At 41.5% G+C, this 20,448-nt stretch overlaps 1 protein-coding gene across 4 annotated transcripts in view; it reads left to right on the plus strand.

Moving 5' to 3' along the window:
- si:dkey-97m3.1 (fatty acyl-CoA reductase 1) overlaps positions 1-20,448 on the plus strand; it is a 62,646-nt gene that overhangs the window by 38,860 nt on the left and 3,338 nt on the right. For 3 of the 4 annotated variants that reach the window (XM_004548381.5, XM_004548380.5, XM_023152670.3), the window contains 9 exons: positions 2,844-3,019; positions 8,689-8,868; positions 10,333-10,510; positions 12,883-12,927; positions 13,017-13,135; positions 14,386-14,453; positions 18,885-19,056; positions 19,146-19,275; positions 20,122-20,249. In XM_004548381.5, coding sequence (XP_004548438.1) covers positions 2,844-3,019; positions 8,689-8,868; positions 10,333-10,510; positions 12,883-12,927; positions 13,017-13,135; positions 14,386-14,453; positions 18,885-19,056; positions 19,146-19,275; positions 20,122-20,249 — 1,196 coding nt within the window. Of the gene's footprint in view, positions 1-2,843; positions 3,020-8,688; positions 8,869-10,332; positions 10,511-12,882; positions 12,928-13,016; positions 13,136-14,385; positions 14,454-18,884; positions 19,057-19,145; positions 19,290-20,121; positions 20,250-20,448 lie in introns of all 4 variants that reach the window. The other variant, XR_013093899.1, reaches the window with a different exon arrangement.

Raw genomic sequence — 20,448 nt, forward strand, 5'->3', positions numbered from 1 at the left:
GTTACACATAAAAGCTGCACTCACTTTCTTTTAAAATAAACTTAGTTTTCAAAGAACAGTAGTATTTTAAGTATAAATATTGGAGATGCGCCGATATCTGCGATAACTGTTAACCAGGAAATACTTGCCTTCTTCTTCAGTAGATCATCTGCCTCCATCTCATCTTATCCCCAGTGTCCTCTCTGTGACACTCGCCCCCTGCATGTCATTTTTCATTACACCCATGAATCTTCTCTGTTGTCTTCCTCTTTTCTTCCTTCCTGGCAGTTCCACATTCAACATTCAATATGTCCACTCTTCTGGAGAATGAGGCGTTCCCAAGCTAGCAGTATTAATAATCTCTCCTGTATATCCTGGAACTTCCCCCAGGGTCCCTACATTCCTTAAAGCCCTCACCTAGGAGGTGTCCAATGAGGCATCCTAGTGAGATGCCCAGATTCCCACCTCAACTGGCTACTTCTGATGTGGAGAAATGGCAGCTTTACTATCATTATATAGCTTGTTATATATTGTTTAAAGTTGGCAAGCAGTAACCTCATCAGTTTAGTCTTTCTGCACTGTCTGTGTTATATCAAGAATATCAGCTTACATACTGTTATGTTCGTCATGCTCTGCACCGTTTGTGGTCAGAGGATGGAGGAAATTACTCACCCTTTTTCAGTTGCTGGGTTGCTAACGTGGTTTTAGCCTGAAGAAATGTTGCAAATCTCATTAAGCCACAGTTGCACTGTAAATTTTGCGTGTGCTTGGGCGGCATTTGTGAAAACACTTGTTGGAGTTTTAACACTTCTTTCTTTAAGTGTCAGAGCTGTGAATACGTTGTCCTACCGCCGGAGCTCTTTTAGCTGATGACAGCTACCCTTGAGCCTCATCACATGCGAGTAGAGCAGAGCATAAGCACTTGGGGAAAGTTCAGTTTTTGTTATATTTGTGTTCAAGGAAAAACCAAAAAAGGCGGCTCCTTGAATCATGCAGCACAGAAAGGACAGTTTTTGCAGTGCTGATATTTTTTGGAGAAAGCTGCACACAGAATCTTTTCCTCTGCTCCTGCTCCCTGCAGACTCCGTTACTACCAGCTGTTGGCCTCGAGCAGAGGGAGATAACGCTGTTACTTTTCATTACATAATAATAACGGCTCTACATGAGCATGGAGAAAATCCCTTACACCCCCCCAACCCCACCCCTTTCTCTCAGATGTTATGACAGTGCATACTGTACATGCGGGCTCGTTCCTAATATGGGCAGTATGGTGTACAGTATTGGGAGCGAGTAGGGTGCCATTAAAAAGCAAGGGATTGATGAGGATACAGAGCATGACTGTAAAGAGCTGTTTAAGTCAACTTCTGTCCTCTAAGCGAGAGATCTCTGCTTTTAGGACAGCTGACACACACAGGGCAGCACTTCCATAACAGAGCGCACGCGTTTTGATGCCAATCCCTTCACTTCCCCTCTCACTCCCCTTCTTTTCTCCTTCTCATCCTTTAATATCTGTCTGTGAAAGGCCTTTTGAACACAGCTGCTCTGTGCAGCAAGGCAAAGCCAAATTTCCTGGTAGGAGCTGCACAGATAAATGCATGACATCTGACTCCGCTGCCTTTGGGAAGCATCTCCTGACTCAAACATTGGCTTGACATGCTCAGCTCTCTGCAGGGTGTCGGGCAGCGAACGGCGTGTGATACACGAGCCGGTAAATCTAGACGAGACTTCACATAATCCCCGCCTCCATGTTGGAATATTTTCTCCGGCACGAAGTCGGGGAACGGCAGCGTAAACAGGTGGAATAACACGAGTAGGGTTTGCGTTTCCGCATGAATGTACAGCAGAGCGCGGCGAACAGCGGCACAAATGGCCCTGTCAGATAGAGGTCAGAGGTTTACAGCCCTGATAGTGTTTTTGTATAAAACGGGGAGTGAATTCCTTTCTTTAGAGAGGAGATTACTTTTGCAAGCTGACTCACTGACCCGTGTTTACTTTGAGACATTTATCAAGAAACACTCCACAGTGTGACTCATGGCACAGATGGATAAATCTCATTGGTCGGTGGCAGGCACGCTACTTTTTTTTTTTTTTTCTCTCTCTCTGCTCTCACATCTGTAGCCTACCTGGCTTAACACCTAGTCCCATCTTCTTTTAGTTGAAGCCATTCATTAGTGAAAAAAGGCACCTTTAATTAAGACTTCATAGTCAATTCACAGAGCTCATTTATCGATTAACTGTCATGATTATAATTGGAATTAATGCTGCTTTGAAACTCAATTGGACGCATCTTTCCTTTTGTTTTAGTAGCTTTCAATAAGGTAGAGCAGCAAAATGAGAGTTACTAGGTCCACCCTGTTAAAACAGATGCACTCTAATACAACATTACTACTCATGAGGTGAGTTTACTTTTCAGTCTGTTTGCTTTCCTTTCTATGTGCTGTTTCCACATTTTGAGTTAAGTTGCGATTCTAAACAGTCCAGTCTGACCGGTCTTATCTCGTCCACGTTGACTATCGCTGCTTTGGTGAAATGAAAATGTACAGGTCATTTGCATCAGAACAATCTCCTCACCTGAAGCGATTATGCAAAGTACATTTGCGTTCCTTGCCATGGTGTTTTAGTGTTTGAGTCGACTGTAATAGTTCTTCTCTCCCTGACAGCTATAAGCAAAGTTTGTTTATACAGCTCACTTCGTACACAGCATCAATGCAATGCCAATGTCCACATCTTACGAGAAAGCACAGCCTTCTTCAAGTTTAAGAAAAATGTATATGGCATTTAAATGTTCGATTATTTGAACGCTGCTGATGAATTAGCTAAGACATAAAAGTCTTTCCTTTAGTGATTTCTGTTTTGTCTGGCAGCTTTTCGACCGTGTGAGGGAGGAAAACCCCGATTTCCACCAGAAGATCATCCCAATCAGCAGCGAGCTGACGCAGCCGGGCCTGGCCATCAGCCCAGAGGATGTGGAGAAGCTCACCACCTGCATCAACATAGTCTTCCACTGCGCCGCCACCATCCGCTTCGATGAGCCGCTCAAGTGAGGACCACCTGCATTTCATCCAATTTTTTTTTTTTTTTTTTTTAATTTTCCAACACAATGAACACACAGACTCCTGCTGCTTTGTTTCATTATTACACCTCATTACAATCCTGTTCCACTTTATGCAAGGTGTCTTTATTGCTGAGTAAATGTTGCTTGTAGCAGGAACTTGCTGTTGAGAGGGTGCACTCCAGAGGATGTGCAATTCAATGAGCATGACGGTAATGTTTCATTGACATGACGCAAAGAGGAAGTGGAGCAGGATGAGGGTGTGGAGAAATCAACCGTTTCTACGAGTTTGTAAAATCACCTATAAGAAAATAGATGGTTCCTATTTTACTCAGGGAGTCGTGGCATGTTCGGAGTGTTGGTAGGATGCGATTCAGTCAGTGTTGAGTCGGTATTAAGATAGCCGGTCAGTCTGGATTGATTGTGATGTCTTCAGAGGCTCCAACGTCCCAGTGAGGACGTCTCGCTCGTTACTGGTCTATGAGGAGCTTTGCTGAATGTAGAGTTGTTGAATTCTGATGTGAGCACTGTGATGACCTCGTTATGTTGTGCTCCTTTAGATAATGTGTTGATGTTCTCCTCCGACTAGTCATACCTGTAACTTCCTGTCATAAGCAACAACGATCCGTCCTATAATGTTCGAATCCTGTTCACCAAAAGACCCGACAATAATACAGAGAAAACCCCAACAATGAGACGACCCAGTATGAGCAAGCACTTGGCAAAAGTCGGAAGGAAAAACTCCCTTTTAACAGGAAGAAACATCTGAAAGAATCAGGCTCAGGAAGGAGCGGCCATCTGTCGTGACTGGTTATAGGGTGATGGGAGGAAGACCGGACAAAAGACTCACTGTGTCTGAGAGCCAGAGATTATTAATATCTAATGATTAAATCCAGAGTCCTGTATAAACACAGAGGGAGTGAAGAAGAAATAGTCCATTATGGGAAGCCCCCGGCAGCCTAGGCCGGTGAGGTCTGGTCTGAGGTCAGTTGGTCATAGCTGGGAGGCGGCAGGGAAGCCATTTGTATAGACTGGGCCTGAGCCTGCAAGCTTGTGTAAAAATATACAAACATGGTGTGCAGCTTTCTTTGTCTTGCTGTACAAATGCCCAGCCTGGACTGCACTGGATCCTTCATGTAAAAAATTATCTGCAGAGTGAAACGGATGAGCTGAGAAACCGAAAAGAGAAGAATGATTGGCATTCCTGCTTATAGCTTGTGTCTGGACACTTTCAGTTGCACTGCATTTTTGGGATTTTGTAAGTCTGATTACACACATGTTGACCCCACGTGATGATCCCGGTATTCATAGATTAGATCTTCAGTTTTAGCTTCTTTTAAGCAGGGAAATTCCTCCCAAGATAAGCGAGTGAGGCCGCCCCTTCAGTGTGTTTGCAGCCTCCGTGTGCATGGATGAGTGGAGGTAGATCATTTGTCTGACGTGGTGTAGTGCTGCTCTTTAAAAGCTCCCTGAAGATGGGTGTTCAGAGGCGGGCCAGTTTGAGTGACAGCTCAGTTAGGACTGCTGCACTGCACTGAGCTGCACACCGATTCATATCGATCTCTTAGTGCTTTAGTCTCTCTCTGTCTCTGTATCTTTCTCTCTCAGTGGCCTTTATCTTCTCTCTTCTTTTATTTCTTCATATGACTTCACTGGGTTTTTTACTCACGCCTCCCATTTTTGTCATCTCAGAGTCATTATTCTTGTCTGGTGACCGGCAGCCTTGTAAGCAGTGCAGAGGCCATAAATCAGAAGAGTCTGCTTAAGGCTCGAGAGTCAGTCCAGGGCTTTTCAGCCCGACACCTCAGCTGGTCTTCATCCTGTGCAAGTCTTTATCCACACTTAAAGGATCATTGCTATTTATTGAAAGCTGGTTTTAACTTGAAACTTATTTCTATTTATCATAAGATTGATCAAACTAAGGTAATCTGTGAGTAAAGAGAGATTTTCACCCTATAATGTTCTGCGCAGTGGGTTAAAATTTCTAGAAATCATGACCTGGTTACCAGGAAGTGTGCAGAAACAAGTGCCCCTCTACCCTTGGGTAGAGGTTCTTCTTCGTAATGAGCTGTGACAGGATGTAAACATTCATGGTATCCTCCCCTCAGCTGAACTACAATGTCAGGTAGCTGCTAGCTTGCTTCCTGACATTGTAGTTTTAAATGAACTTGCAAGAAAGCCATAAGAGGAAAATATATGTTTGATTTTTGGGGTGAAGTGGCCTTTTTAAAGAAGAAAGCAGCACTGAGTGTTAATATTAGAGCTGCTAGTGATTTAATATTGATTCATCGATCTGTCACTTTATCAATACACAGTTCTGTGCTTCAGAGAAGTACTGATAAAATGTACAGTAGTAATGATAATACTTGGGGCAGTCTAAGCATTAAGCGGATATTAAACGACTCTTGAAATTTAGGAAAATTATCCGATAAACAAATTCTACAAAAACCCTTAAAGTGATTTTATTCTAAGATTATTACTTTGAAGTCTTATAACCTCGGTGGCTTCATATGAGTAAAAATCAGCAGCTGGGAGTTTCTTTTGTTTGCTAACTCGAGCTTTTCTCTAAAGGACCGTGACCCTTACAGACAACTGTCTGAAACAGATAACATCCAGTGAGTTTTGTGAAAGCTTTGTTGATGACAGAGGAGACTGGTCAGACTGCTTCAAGCGGATAGGAAGGAAATAGTAACTCGAATAACCACCAAATATGCAGAATAGCATCTCGGAACACAAAACGCATTGAACCCTGCTGCTACAGCAGCAGAAGACCATACAGTGTGCCACTCCTGTCAGCTAAGGACAGGAAACTGGGTCTACAATTCACACTGGCCCACGAAAACTGGGACAATAGAAGAAGCGTCTGAGCAGCAACATTCAGGTGTTAGGATAAGAATTTGTTGTAAACAACATGAGAGCATGAATCATTCGGCACTTTGGACCCATAGCACCAGTTATTCACTCTTCAAACACCACAGCCTGCCTGAGTATTGTCGCTGACCATGTCCATCGCTTTATGACCACATTGGACCGTCTTAAGTGTCTTGAACGCTGTACTCAAAGGGCCTCCACAGTCAGCAGATCTCAATAGCTGGTAGTTTCTGATGAGTGCCTATACTGGTCTGTAGTTGTTGCATCTGAGTCATAACTGCAAAGACAGATGGGTGATGAGTCAGGAGCAGGAAGGGGCGCAGTGGTGCCTCCATCTTCCCTCTGTAGTCCCGCTGGCGTGACGCCCTGCATATGGTCCCAGAAGATGGAGGGGCGATGACACGCCCCCACAGCACTCAAAAGCTCACCGGGTGATCGCCACCGCAGTCTTCATCGTCCTGCCGCTGCCAACAGCCTGACCGCACCTGATTCGTGCCACTGGACCGTTCGCCCACAGCTTTTTGCCTCTCGGTTCTCCCGCGACCTCGTGATCGACACCCACGCTGAGCCGGAGAATCATGCAGTGTCTGTTGAAACTGACCACAGCGTTTCTCGTCTTTGCTCTAGGCAAAATGGACTCTGTATGTTGTTGTAGTTCTGCTGCAGAGCTGACGCACATCCACAGCTGAGGGCTGAGGTTTATAAAGTGAAATGTGTTGTGTGGGTGGCCTACAGGAGGATTATCAATCACATGTGGGTTGAGTTGTTTTTGTTTCTTCTTCTTCTGGCAGTTAGGATTTTGTTGTTGTCATCTCTTTAAGAAAACATTTTTAAAACGATAAAGGCCAGCACCTTGATTATTCTTGCATAAGTTTGAGTCGGATACACGTGCTTCCTTTCACCAGAGATGGAGTCTTTTTATAGAGGTGACGCAAGACAGGTGAGGACGCCAATTATAGATTTCATTGGCAGAATGAAGATGATGGCAGCGATAAACATGAGGCGTGAGAAGTCAGGGTAAGAGTGGTGATGAATGAGATGTGCCATGGTGTTATGAGTGGCTGGCTGCTTATGTGGAGGCCTACACAGGTGAGCCAGTATTCTCCTAACAAGCCTCACTGCCTCCTACTGGAGGGAACCCTGCAGGGAGAGCAGAAAGAGGAGGCTGTAACAGCTTTAGACAGTATAGAGTCAGAGGATTGCTAATTACAACACTTGTCTCATCATTATAAGACCAGTATCTATTAGACTTGTATAAATAAATGGCCAGCTAGGCCCTACTTATGTTTATTTTCTACTTTATCAATGGTTTAAATTGGGAGGGGGGATTTAATCTCTTAAACTATCATGCAATTAATAACTTCATTACTCTATCTGCATTTGTTCTCATTTTGTGGTCCTCGGGATTTTTCTGTCTTCAGAGAAACACTTTTTTAAAAAATGTTTCTGCTTTTGGACTGTTGAGGTGAAATGCTGCTGCGTCATTTATAAGGTTATAGTCTCTGTGTTTAAGAAGAGAAAGTCAACAAAAGAAGGAGCAACAAGTTATCACTTTGCCAGATTTTGCAGGTGTAAAGCGGCGTGCATTAGGGCTGTGCGATATGACCAAAATCTCATATCCCGATATAAGAATTCTGTCGTCCGATAACGATATAAATCACAAAAATGTAACATTTTCTGTAAGTTCTGTGAATCTCGGGCAGCTCGTCTTGCGGGAAGCGTTTCCAGCTGCGAGTCATGTAGCTGGAGTCCAGTGTTTTAACAGATGCATGAAACTATATTTTTAGACATAAGTTGTAACGGCCGCCGTTTTCTATTACACAGCGTGCTGCGGGGAAAAGCCTGTTCTAAAGTTTGAGTCTAAGGTTTATTTTTTAGCACCTGATGGCTCTTTTTTACTTCTCATCTGTAAATAATCTGCTCTTTCACGTAATTCAGTTTACTTTGAAAAGTCTCAACAGGATCTTGAGCTTTATTGTGAAAGGTTTATGTGGAACATAAACAAGCGGACAGGCGATGGTGTTACCGTCGTTGTTGCTAACCACAACGCATAAAAACAGGCTCTTGTCTGTCCATAGTGTGGTTATATTAAATATAAGAGAAAGAGAGAACTTTAAGAAATTAATATAGCCACTACAGTGACCATCAAAACGATGAAAAAAATATTGCCGTAAACAGTTTATTTTGCGACACCACGAAACAAACGATAGCATAAAATGAAACGATAGAAGTTTTTATATTGTCATCCGATATATATCGTTATATCGAACAGCCCTAGCGTGCATTGTTCAGGACCGTTCTCGGCATCGATTCAGAGCCGCAGTAGATGCTGTAATGCTCAGTCTTGGCTTTATGACTGGTACTACAAGATGAAAAGAGCGAAAATGATGAGGCTAATACATGTTTTTCCCCTCCTCCTCATTTAGTCTTGTTCTCTCTCCCTCTGTTTGATTTCATGCCTCTCTATCCCGCCGTGTCACTCTGCTCCGGCTTGAATTTTTTTGCAAATTCCTGCTCCTTTGCAAATTCATATTTGAATGGTACACTCAGTCGTCAGCAAACAAACGCTTATACATGCAAATACAAAGATAGTAGTAGTCTAGCAAACAGAACACACACACACAACGACTTTCCCTGCACACACTGAACCTGAGCACGCACACACAAACTTTTCCCTTCCACACAGACTCATTTGCACGACCTTTCCTCCCACATCTACATACACACACTCCCAGAGACGTGCAGTCTTTTTAACACCGTATGAATCTCTCTCTCCTCTCCTGCAGACACGCCCTGCAGCTCAACGTGATCGCCACACAGCAGCTCCTCAGCCTGGCCCAGCAGATGCATCACCTCGAGGCCTTCATTCACATCTCCACCGCCTATGCAAACTGCAATCGCAAGCACATTGATGAGGTCATCTACCCGCCCCCCGTCGAGCCCAAGAAACTCATAGACTCCCTTGAGTGAGTGGATGATGTTTTTGTTCACCCATGTCACAGAAATACTTCCACTTGGGGTTAATTCATGTGATGTGGAAATTAATCCCAAAGAAAAAGAGAAGTTGCATATTTGTGCAACAGCTGCAACCAAGGGAGAGACCGCAACAGGGCCTCCCAAACAAGGGATTGTAACAAGGTTCGCTCAAAAGATCAATAAATAGTGAGTGGATAAACTATTGCATCACTTGGCGAGTGTGTCAGAATCAAGCCCAGTAATTACGAGGAACAAACAAACAATGCAGTCATTCACAACACATCCAGCTGGGCCTAAAACACCCTGGGCACGATACCAACACAGATCTCATCCATTCACTTACATTCAGCAGTGAACCTGGACTGGGATAAAAGCAGGAATGTGGAGACACGAATTTCATGATTATGTGCCTGTTTTCACACCTGTGCACACATTTGGCCAACTGGCTGTCAAAAAAAGCGCTTTATTGTCAGATTGCGCCATGGAAGTTATTGCAAAAGTTGGGCAACATGCACACCTTTCCGTGTGAAAGGAGGTTTTCTTTGCTTTTAAACTGTTCATATTCATAATGTAGTCCAGGACTAACACGTCCACGTGCATTTGAAGAGCAGTAACAAAGACTCTCCCTACATATCAAAGGTCACAGTAATTTCAATTTGATTCATATAGCAACAAAGGACAACTACAGTTACCTCAAGGTGTTTTATTTGATACAGAGAAAACCCCAACAATCAGGTGACCCCTTATGAGCAAGCATGTGGCAAAAGTGGGAATAAAAAACTCCCCTTTAACAGGAAGAAACTTCCAGCAGAACCAGGCTCATGGAGGGGTGGCCATCTGCCGTGACTGGTTGGGCATGAGGGGAGGAAGACGGGACAAAAGAGACACTGTGGGGGAGCGGGGGAGGCAGAGATGCATAACTAATGATAAAAGACAGCAGATATTACACTAATGTCTGAAACGGCATGAAAAGGAAGTGCTAGGGTTGAGATGGGTTGATAGCGGCTTGCAGGGTGACTAAAGCAGCTTAAGTGCCACGTCCTACATAGATTTGTCATCAGCTCAAGTGTAAGGACCAGAGGTTTGGTTTAACTTTGAGAACATTGCCTAATGGAGTGTTTCCGTTTCATTTTATTTCATGCATTTATTTGGCAGTGCTTATAGGTGAAGTCGCCTTAACTCCTTTTCCCATAAAGACAACATGACGACCTTTACAGCATTCACAGGGTAAAGAGTTAAAATGCTGGTCTAAATGTAGTAAGCGTACATGACCTGGGGACTGTAAATTGCTTTTTCATAAACCTGTACCTTCTAATGTTCTTCTGCAAAACAAACCTGCTACCTATGTTTTTAAAAATTGTTTTTATCATAATAAATCTCAGACTGCACCAAAATAAGTGCTCAGTTATGTTGTAAATGGGTGCTTAGTGCTGAAGCTTTGTCTCTGGCTTCAGGTGGATGGACGATGGCATCGTGCGGGACATAACGCCACGGCTCATCGGCGACAGGCCCAACACGTACACCTACACCAAAGCCCTGGCTGAGTACGTGGTGCAGCAGGAGCAAGACAAGCTCAACATTGGCATCATCAGACCCTCCATAGTGGGAGCCAGTTGGCAAGAGCCCTTTCCTGTGAGTTCACTGAATACTTTGCTCTCTTTAGAAATTAGCTACTTTTGCATAATTACACTTATATATGTTCTTTTTTTAAGTATTGACAAAGTTCCATGACCTTTTCTAGTTTTAATCTTGCTGAGAGAGAACTGACACGCCCACTATGGCTCACGTCTTTGTGAAAGAATTTCACGAGCCTATATGTCAAAGACATAGGACATAGTTTTTGTAAAGACGTGTACAAAAACGATGGATGCAGCGACTGATGTCAGTCATTGGGTTGTGAACACCTACATTTTAATCACATAAAAAAAATTGAACTCAAACAAAGCAACAAATTAATTGTCTGATAGCTTAATCTCTACAGTTTGATCTTGTGACATCAACATTTCAGTTCTCACCCAATCATTGACACCTACACATGGTCCTTTTCTCTCGACACTGTTCCTCAAAGTCTTATGAGTTAATTGCTCCGTAACATATATTCCACTCTTTATTTTCAGCCATTTCTCTTGCGATGGTTGTACGATCCTTATTTGACGTGATTTGCCGAGTTAGTAGGGCCACCTTCATGCTTATGCTTACTTTGCTTAATAAAAACAGGCTTAAAGGATTGTGTACCAGATGTCGTCATTGGTCATTTTTCATAAAGGAACCATAGTGTTTGAAAATGAACACAAACAAGAGTCAAAACTAGAAATTCAGACCATTTTTTTTTTCTGCTTGCATCTTTTCTATACAGTCTGTGATGCATGTCGTGATTAAGAGCTGTGGTGCTTGGATCCTCACAGAGTGCAAGTCGTTTGCTTTCCTATTTCATCGCTGGCTCATTTTCTGCTCAGAACGTGCCCCCTTTTTTGACTTGGTTGTTTCTTTGTAGGTGCATGTTGGACACCCATGAATGACGCGGACTAGTTTTTCTAGAATCCCTCCCCTCATTATGTGTCCTCCTGACACAAATTGAAATAAGATATTGATCAACCTAATCCTGCCCGGGTCAGTGCTGCTCTCCTGTGGCTTTTATCTTAAGTGGCCCTGGATTAAAGCAAATTGGCTAATGTCGGTGCTAAAGACCGGCGTTTTCCACCCGAGTCACCTTTCATCAAGCTAAACAGCTGCTGGGATGGGAGATTTTGGGCAGACGTCAAGGACAGAAGGGTAAATCGGAGGCTGTGGACTGAAGGCCGCTTCGCTAAGGACCCAAACATGAAAGCTGAAGAGTGCATTATTGCTGTCAGTCTCTGGTGGATTTCTTTATATGAAAACTTGCACCAGACTAATCAGCGTGAGCGAGATTGCTTCTCAGTAAATATTTAATTGAAATTATGTGATTTTGCATGGAAAGAGTTAAACTTTAAACTTGCCAATAATTATTCATTTTTTATAAGATATTTACTTATTCTTTCATTTCATTTTATTTTTTATATATATATTTTTTGCTGAGCGACTCCTCGTTAAAGCTATAAATATATCACTCAAGGCTGATGACTGCAGAAAAAGCCTTAGACTCGTGATGACATAAATGTATCGATTATTCAAAGAGATGTTCAGCAGAAATCTAACAGCCTATTCAGATTCTTCCCAATTAAAAAACATGAGTTCATCTGAAGGACTAGCTCTGAAGAGATGATGCAGCATGAAAAGAAAACAAATACCAGACCAACACAGGAAAGTCCTTGTTTATGTGGAGCCAGGAAATGTAGGTCTTGTGTTTGTGCAGTGGGACTGTTGGTAGCTTCTGGCTCTGCCTGCAGTTTTAAACTCGGCCTGGCAGCAACTCTTCAAAAGACCTTACTCACGCTTGGCCCTGCAATCGCCTTGGCAGCCCGTGCCAGCAGGCGCTGTGAGGCGGGTGGGGGATGGGCAGAGCGTGTTTGTGTCGATGTGTTGTGTACATTTATAACCCCAGTATGCGCCTGTCATTCTGGGAGTCTGTGCTTTTAGAAATGTCCCATTTAACCCAACACGCTGTGCAAAATAAAAGCTGCATCTCCGTCTTCAGCTTGGCGTGAAGCCGACAGCCGATCGCCACGCTAAAAACACCCCTGGCCCCAGTGGCCTGCTCTTCTTCTGTGCACCTTATCTGCACCAGAACATATTATTAGAGCGAGGATAAGGCTTAGCTCTGCCCACATAATGAATCCACAGCCCCGCACATTAGAGACTGTTGCAGTCTATTACCAGTGATTTCATCCATTTTTAATGGTTTCTAATTGAAGCCGACAATCCCCGCTTCTCTGTTCTCCCACCGCAGGAAGTAACATAACCCCGAACAGCTGCTTTAGCGCACAGAAACACAACCACACGTGTGCTGCTGTTGGAATTAATCAATTAATGTTGATTCAGTCTCATTGCTGTTTTTCTTTTCTTTTCTCCGTTTCATGCCTCAGGGTTGGATCGACAACTTCAACGGGCCAAGCGGCGTCTTTATAGCTGTAAGTAAGACATGTTACCCTTGAATCTCAAAGCTCTTGGTTGCAGTGGCAAGATTTGGAGTTTTAAGATGATGTCATCCTGTGATAAGGCGGGAAAGGGTATCCTGCGCACCATGAGGGCCAACAACGATGCGGTGGCAGATCTGATCCCTGTGGATGTGGTCATCAGCCTCACTCTGGCTGCTGGCTGGTACACTGCTGTACACAGGTGAGTCAACAAACCCCAAAACTCAGTCCCTAAACTTAAAATGTCCTCCATTTGCCATAATGCATACGTTGAGGGCTTTCCATTAAAAACTTGTAGTTTCCAAGCGCACTTTAGGTATAGGGACAACGGCCAACTTGTGGGGATTTCTGCTGTAACCTGCAGATGTTTGGGCTCAATACAAAAGGCAAAACAAGCAAATAAACTTAAAGTTATGATCATATGACAATAGCTGCTTGCCTGCTCAGGCAAGTTTGGCCAGTCAAAGCAGAAGCTAGAAAGCTTCAGAAACCCAATCTCTTGTCCCTTTTCTAGATATTCTGCATAGTTTTATGTCCGAATATGTCGTACGTCTGTATATAGAGTAAATCTCCCAGGTTACTCTGTTTTACTTGGCCTCAGTAAACTGTGACATGGACAGAAGACATCTGTTATGAGTGGGGGTAATACTCTATGAACACCAAATATAGTTCAGGCACAAGCACCTGGATAGATGCTTTAACAGTGACTCTAAAAATAGAGTTGCATACATTCTTTGTGCAGCTATTTCCACCAGCAGCCCAACACAAACCTGTTGTCGCGGTCTTCCTGTGTGTCTTGTTAGTGAGCGTCAGAGTAACGGTAATACTTCAGTACTTTTATAACAGCCTGAGGTGATAAAAGAAGCTGTAAGTGTAAATCTAAACCTGGCCCTGATGTGAAGAGAACAATTGCACTGAGAACTTGTCACAAAAAATCCAGAATGGTCTGGGAAAATCAGTTAAATGCCAGATTTTGAAAGATTTTTCTGTTGATTCTTACCAAATTTATTTTGGCACTAACAAGAAGACACTAGTAAACTCAAGTGAGTCATTTCCACGCCGTGCCAGATGTTTTTCCCAGGGAGTGTCTGACTCATTGCTTCGCTGCAGTCTTACCAAAACTCAGAGGGTCAGATTTTCCATACGGGAAACAGAGTGCAGAGAAAATATGCAGCATCCACACCCATTTCAGACTGCTAAGAGAGGCTGATGAAAACACTTAACCTCTCAAATTTTGTAATGTACAGGCATTTGGAATGTTGTGCAATACCAGGCTTATGTACTTATTTTATGTGCACTGTAAGGGTTAAAAACACTGGTGAATAACAGTTTTAAATATAAGATCAGCCTTTTATATCAGCACAGTTTCACCACACAAACAGATAAGCTGGAATTATACACCAAATGCCTTCTACAGACATCATTATGACCTTCATCTTCCACACTTTGCAGACCTAAAACGGCCCTGGTGTACAACTGCACGACCGGCGGCATCAACCCTTTTCACTGGGGAGAGATCGGTAGGTACCCTCTTTGCTGTGCGGTAACACAAACCTGTCACTGCAGGCGGATATTTATAGAGCTGTTTTTGTCTGCCTGCCGGCATCCCGCAACACTGTCGTCTGTGTTCGCTTTCCTCGTCATAAATCAATACTCGGGTGTTGTGACATAATGTGTCTGTGATGTAGTTGTGATGTTTGTGGTGGAGGCTTCAAGAGGAGGGAGTCTGCCACCTGCTGGCAAGAAGCAGAAAATTAAGTTTTTGATGGATTTGGTGGCGAGTGAATGATGCAGGCTAATCTTAAAGCTTCTTTGCAATATGTTTGAAAAGTAAACACATTTAGTGTCTGAAGGCGGATTAAAGTGTTTTATTTTATACTTTCTAGTTGATTTTTGTTAACGATTATTTTAAAAGTCTATGTCTCAAAATGAATTCACAGAATTTAGGAAAAAGATTATCTATCTGCTTGGATTCCATGTGAAGAGTAAAAAACTCACATCGTTGCCCTCTGGGTGTGGATATCCGGCCGGCAGGATGTCGAGTGACCCTCAGATTAACAAGCACGCTCTCTTCACCAAGGAAATCGTGACCAGATGGCTCGTGGCGGGATTAGGTCTGATCACTGCGACTCATCGCGTTATGAAAGAGGAAGTGTGGACTCTGCACTCTCACTGGGCCAGAAGAGAGCTAGAAATGAAGCCAATTTAAAACAAGAGGATCAGAAGAGCCCCAGTAACACTGGACATCCCCTCAGAGAAAACAGATTTTTTTTTTTTTTTTTTTTTTTTTTAGATAAATATGACATTAAGAAAAGAAGTACTCTAGTGCAGCTCAGTTTTGTTTGTTTTTTTAAATATTTATATCACAAGTGTCCCAGGTTTCTGAGAGCAGCTCAGTGTTTGCCACGGTGCTTCCAACCAGGCTGCAGGGAGCCAGGCCACAGCTGGCTGTCACCTCGGATCTGGTCATCTCGGTCCCTGGAACCACTACATTATAGTTGTCATGGAAACAAACCTTACAAGGCCTCATTTGCATGCCATGTGATGTAATGTCTGTGGTCACATGGCTGCTTCCTGCCGCTGGCCGCCACTGGATGCTGAGAGGAGGAAGAGGAGGAGCCACCCACGCTGCCCAGTGGGGAAATCATTGAATGGTCACTTTCTGCCTGATATCCTCCAGAGGAAACAGGGTCATGCCATGATTAAGGCCAGCTGAGTTTCTGGAAGTCTTGATCCTTGTATTAAAACCCTGTCCTCAAAGGACCTTTTATTTTCTTTGTTTACCTCTGAAAAGCACGCTTCCATTTGAACCATAGAGCTCGAATATGGAGGACCAAGACTGCCAAAAATTAAAAACAAAGTGTAAAAGCAGTCAGAAAGTAAACTAATAATTCATGAAACAAATGTACAAATTAATTATTAAAATGGGAGGGATGAATGAATAGAGTTAAGAACCCTTTTCCTGGCAATTCTTTAATGAGAAGGCTCATTAAAGTAAAGGATGCTGGAGAAGTGCATGCAACTGTAAACTGGAAATAAACCCTCTCCTACTTAAACCTCAGTCTGACCTGAAACTGAATTAAAATACACAGTCCAAAAGTTTCCTGCTGTCTTTTTTGTTTTGTTGTCTGAGTTTTACAGTTTACGATGCTGGTTACAGGCATTGATTAACACAATTTGCAAAATACCAAACAAAAGAGAAACACTGAACAATCGGGAGCGACCAGTTGCCAGATTATTGATTTTAAAATTTGAGAATTAAATTCGCTTATGTATATTAGTGTATTGGACCCACTTATCCCAGCACGACAAAAACCAACTTACTGTTATTCACATATGCTGTTAACTCCTCCATCCTATAAATCTCTAGTGTTATTTTCCACCACAATGATAAAGTTGGTACATCTTGTAATAGCCATTTCTTTGTTATACATTTTTTACTTGCAACTAGCAAGGCACTTAGTAAACATTTTATCTTTTTTTTTAAACCATTCCTGTGGCGTACATCCAAAAAAAATTGTTTTCCTTCCAAAAGGGAATGTACAGTTGAAAATTTCTTGTAGTGTTTCGTGAGTGTCTTTCCAGTAAGTCCTGATCAAAGGGCAGTCCCACATTATGTGAGCGTGGTGTGCTCGTTGGTGTCCACATTTTCTCCAACATACAGGGGGATTCCTGTCATAATGAGTCTTTTGGCAAGGGGTGATAAGAACCTTATCATAGTTTTCCATCCAAATTCTCTCCATCTTCGTGAGGAAGTGGATTCCACGTTCCCATATTTGAGTCCTCCTTCTCCCATAATATCTTCACATATTCAGTTGAGTGAGAAAGCTTATTTGTAAGAAATGTATACAAAAAGGAAAAGTGTTTTTTATTGACGTTGCCAATATATGCCTTTTTAAGCATAGCTATCAAATCTACATTAGTGTTCGACGCCACTCTGATTGTTGTCTTTATATAATGTCTTATTTGCAAGTATCAATAAAAATCCTGCATTTCCAGATTGTATTTTTGTTTCAATGTATCAAAACTTATTAAGTTCCCATCTTTAATCAGACTATCGAATGTAGGTAATCCTTTAGCAGACCAACTTTTAAAACGTGAGTCCAATTTATTTGGGACAAAATCAGAGTCATACGCATACATTTAAATAAAGCCAAGTCCTGTTCCAATTTAAATTCCCTCACATTTCTCCATACATTAAGTTTACATTTCACCCAAGGGTTGTAGACCTTGTCTATATATTTTTGAATGTTTAAGTCCATCAGGACAGCTTGTATTGGAAAAGAAAACATGCTCTCCTCAATATTTTTCCAATGTGCTTTATAGCTTATATCACACCAGTTAATCACAGTCTTAAACTGAGCAGCCCGAAAAAAAAAATAAATATATATATATATATATATATATATATATATATATATATATATATATATATATATATATATATATATATATATATATATATATATATATATATATATATATATATATATATATATATATATATATATATTAGTGACTGCAGCCCCATCCTCCTGTCTTTTTTTGTAATTGTAAAGTTTTAAAACAAACCCTTGGTCTCTTCCTTCTCCATATAATTTTGTCCCGTTTGTTAAATTGGCTTTGATCAATTTGTACCAGTAGTGTTTGGAATAAATATAGTAATCTCGGCAGAATATTCATTTTGATTCAATTCGTGAGTATAAAGTTAGAAAGGGAATCATGTCCCATCGTTTGATATCATCTACTATTCTCTTTTGCAGGGAACCAAAATTCTCCTCAAATAATTTAGTTAAGTCTTTAGGTATGACAACTCTATTGAGCAACCAAGTGAGCTGGGGGGCTATAGTTATAGTTAAGTATTTGAGTTTTGGTCATATTAATTTTATACCCAGAAAGTTTCCCAAATTTTTGGCATAGATTCATTAGTTCAGGTAGGGAGCTTGTGGGCTGTTCTAGGTATATTAATATGTCATCTGCATAGCAAGCAAGCTTATGTTCCTGTTCTTTAATGTTTATTCCCTTGATGTCTTTGTTTTGTCTGATTGATTGTGCCAGAGGTTCTAAGTATAATGCGAATAAAAGTTCTTGCAGTAGGGTTAGTATATAATGCCTTCACCGTATCAATAATTCTATTATGTAAGCCAAATTTGGTCAAGACTTTGTAAAGAAAGTCCCAATTTACAGAGTCAAAAGCTTTTTCCGCATCGATATTCATAAGCATGGCTTTACTTTTAGATGTTTGTATCTGATTTATTACGTGAAGAGTTCTGCGTATATCGTCCTGTCTGCTTTTTTCTGAAAAGAGGCGAATGCTATGATCTCCCCTCTTAGCTTTTAATGCATCCCATAGTATTGGAGGTGACACTTCTCCGTTATCATTTATTTCAAGGTAATCTTTGAGTTCTTTCATTACTTCTTTCTTAAATGTTACATCTTTAAGCAAAGATGAGTTCAAGTTGATGTTTTGGGGTATACGTTTAAATCAATTGTCAGATACAGTGGTTCATGGTCACTTATGTCTATTGTACCCATCTCACATGATTGGATTTTATCCCTATCTTTTCCAAACGTCATGTAAAGGGAATGTGGAGCTGAGTAATGAGAATAATCTCTCCATGTAGGGAAACGATTTCTCCATACGTCTTACGTCCTACCTCTTCAAAAAGCGCAGAGACTCTTTTATACAAAGTACTTGATTCCGGCATTCTTCTATTAGAGCTATCTAAATCCGGCCGCAGGCGAATATTCAGATCGCCGCCACAAATCAAGGGGCCTTGGGTTTCTGTCACCATTATATTAATAATTTTATTTTTTTTAAAGAAACTCTGGTCACTTCCTGGTGGTGCATAAACGTTCATTAATGTAACCAGTTTCCTGCTGTTTTTGTTTCCTGCTCAGAGGTGAATACGGCACTGAGACTAATCCTCCTCAATTATCTCGATTTGCAGAGCACCACGTGATGTCCTCCTTTAAGAGAAACCCCTTGGAGCAGGCTTTCCGAAGACCCAACGCCAACATCACCTCCAACTACCTGATAAACCAGTACTGGATCCTGGTCAGCCACAAGTTCCCCGCTTTCATCTACGACCTCTTCCTGCGCCTCTCCGGGCAGAAGCCGCAGTAAGACCAGCTTCCTTCTAATCCCACTTTTAGCCTAAAGAGAAATCAATTTGTGCCTGTTGTAATCTGCACCTCCTCCGTCTTTGTAGGATGATGCGCATCTTCAATCGCCTGCACAAGGCCATCAGCCTGCTGGAGTATTTCAGCAGCCAGGACTGGGAGTGGAACTCTGAGAACATGAGCATGCTGATGGGCCAGCTAACCCCTGAGGACAGGAAGGTAGGGTTAACCATGTACGTGGTGCAAATTTTGGACCAATAATACACCTTTTAGGGTCACATAAAGATGCAGGTGTTGAATAATAATAATAATAATAATAATAATAATAATAATAATATTATTATTATTATTATTATTATTATTATTATTATTATTATTATTCAGAACTTACCTCACCATCTAGTTATTTTATTGGTTTAAACTTTTTGGTCTTCATAATTTTATTTTACTTTATTACTTTTGTGGAGGATGGGGAAGTTGTCTTAATGGGTTTTTAACTTGCATGCTTGTTTTTAATTATGCTTGGATTAATATTAATGTTTTACTTTATTAGTTTTATAGCAGCACCACCTTGAAAGAAGCATACTGTATAAATAAAGTTTAGTTTGTGAAACACCTCTATGGAAGCCTTTTTATGCCACTGAGGGGGAAAACAGTCGGGGCTTAATTGAAATTTCAAGTTATTATCTCACAAATTGAACTTCTCATTACCTAAACATTTTGAGATAATAACCCAAAACTTTGACTTTATGGATTGATTTAAAAAATAAAAAAAAACCTAGTTGCAGAAAGAAGCTTCCATAAAAATTCTCCTTTTTGCAGCCGCACATGGAGCCTAAATTTTATAGATAACACTGACTCCAAAAATGAATCCATGACCTTCTCAGTACATAATGGTATTTCTACTTGTAAATAAGTAAATGAGCTGAGCACATCATGCACAACTGCAACAGAGCTCAAGACAGAAAACACTTGTGAACATGCACTTTTAGTCACAAAAATAGCAGCTTTTTTATTTTCAGTTTCTATTTTCAGTATTTTCAACTTCTGCCATCTTATTTGCAGACATTTAACTTTGATGTGCGCCAGCTGAACTGGCCCGAGTACATTGAGAACTACTGCATCGGCACCAAGAAGTATGTCCTGAACGAAGACATGTCTGACATTCCTGCTGCCAGGCAGCACCTGAGAAAGTAAGTCAACAAGCCTTCAAAAGTACAGGATTCAAGTATGTGTTTCCCCACCAGTTATCATTCTATTTTTGGAAGAATTTCACTGTGATAATTAATTAGGAAAACCTATGCACAAGCTTCCTTGTTTATCATCTCATTTACATCTTTAAGCTTTTTAAGAACTTGTATGTTAAGTCTTTAATCTGCTTCCCTCTTGTCT

This window comes from Maylandia zebra, linkage group LG17, assembly GCF_041146795.1.
Source record: "Maylandia zebra isolate NMK-2024a linkage group LG17, Mzebra_GT3a, whole genome shotgun sequence".
Lineage (NCBI taxonomy): Eukaryota > Metazoa > Chordata > Actinopteri > Cichliformes > Cichlidae > Maylandia > Maylandia zebra.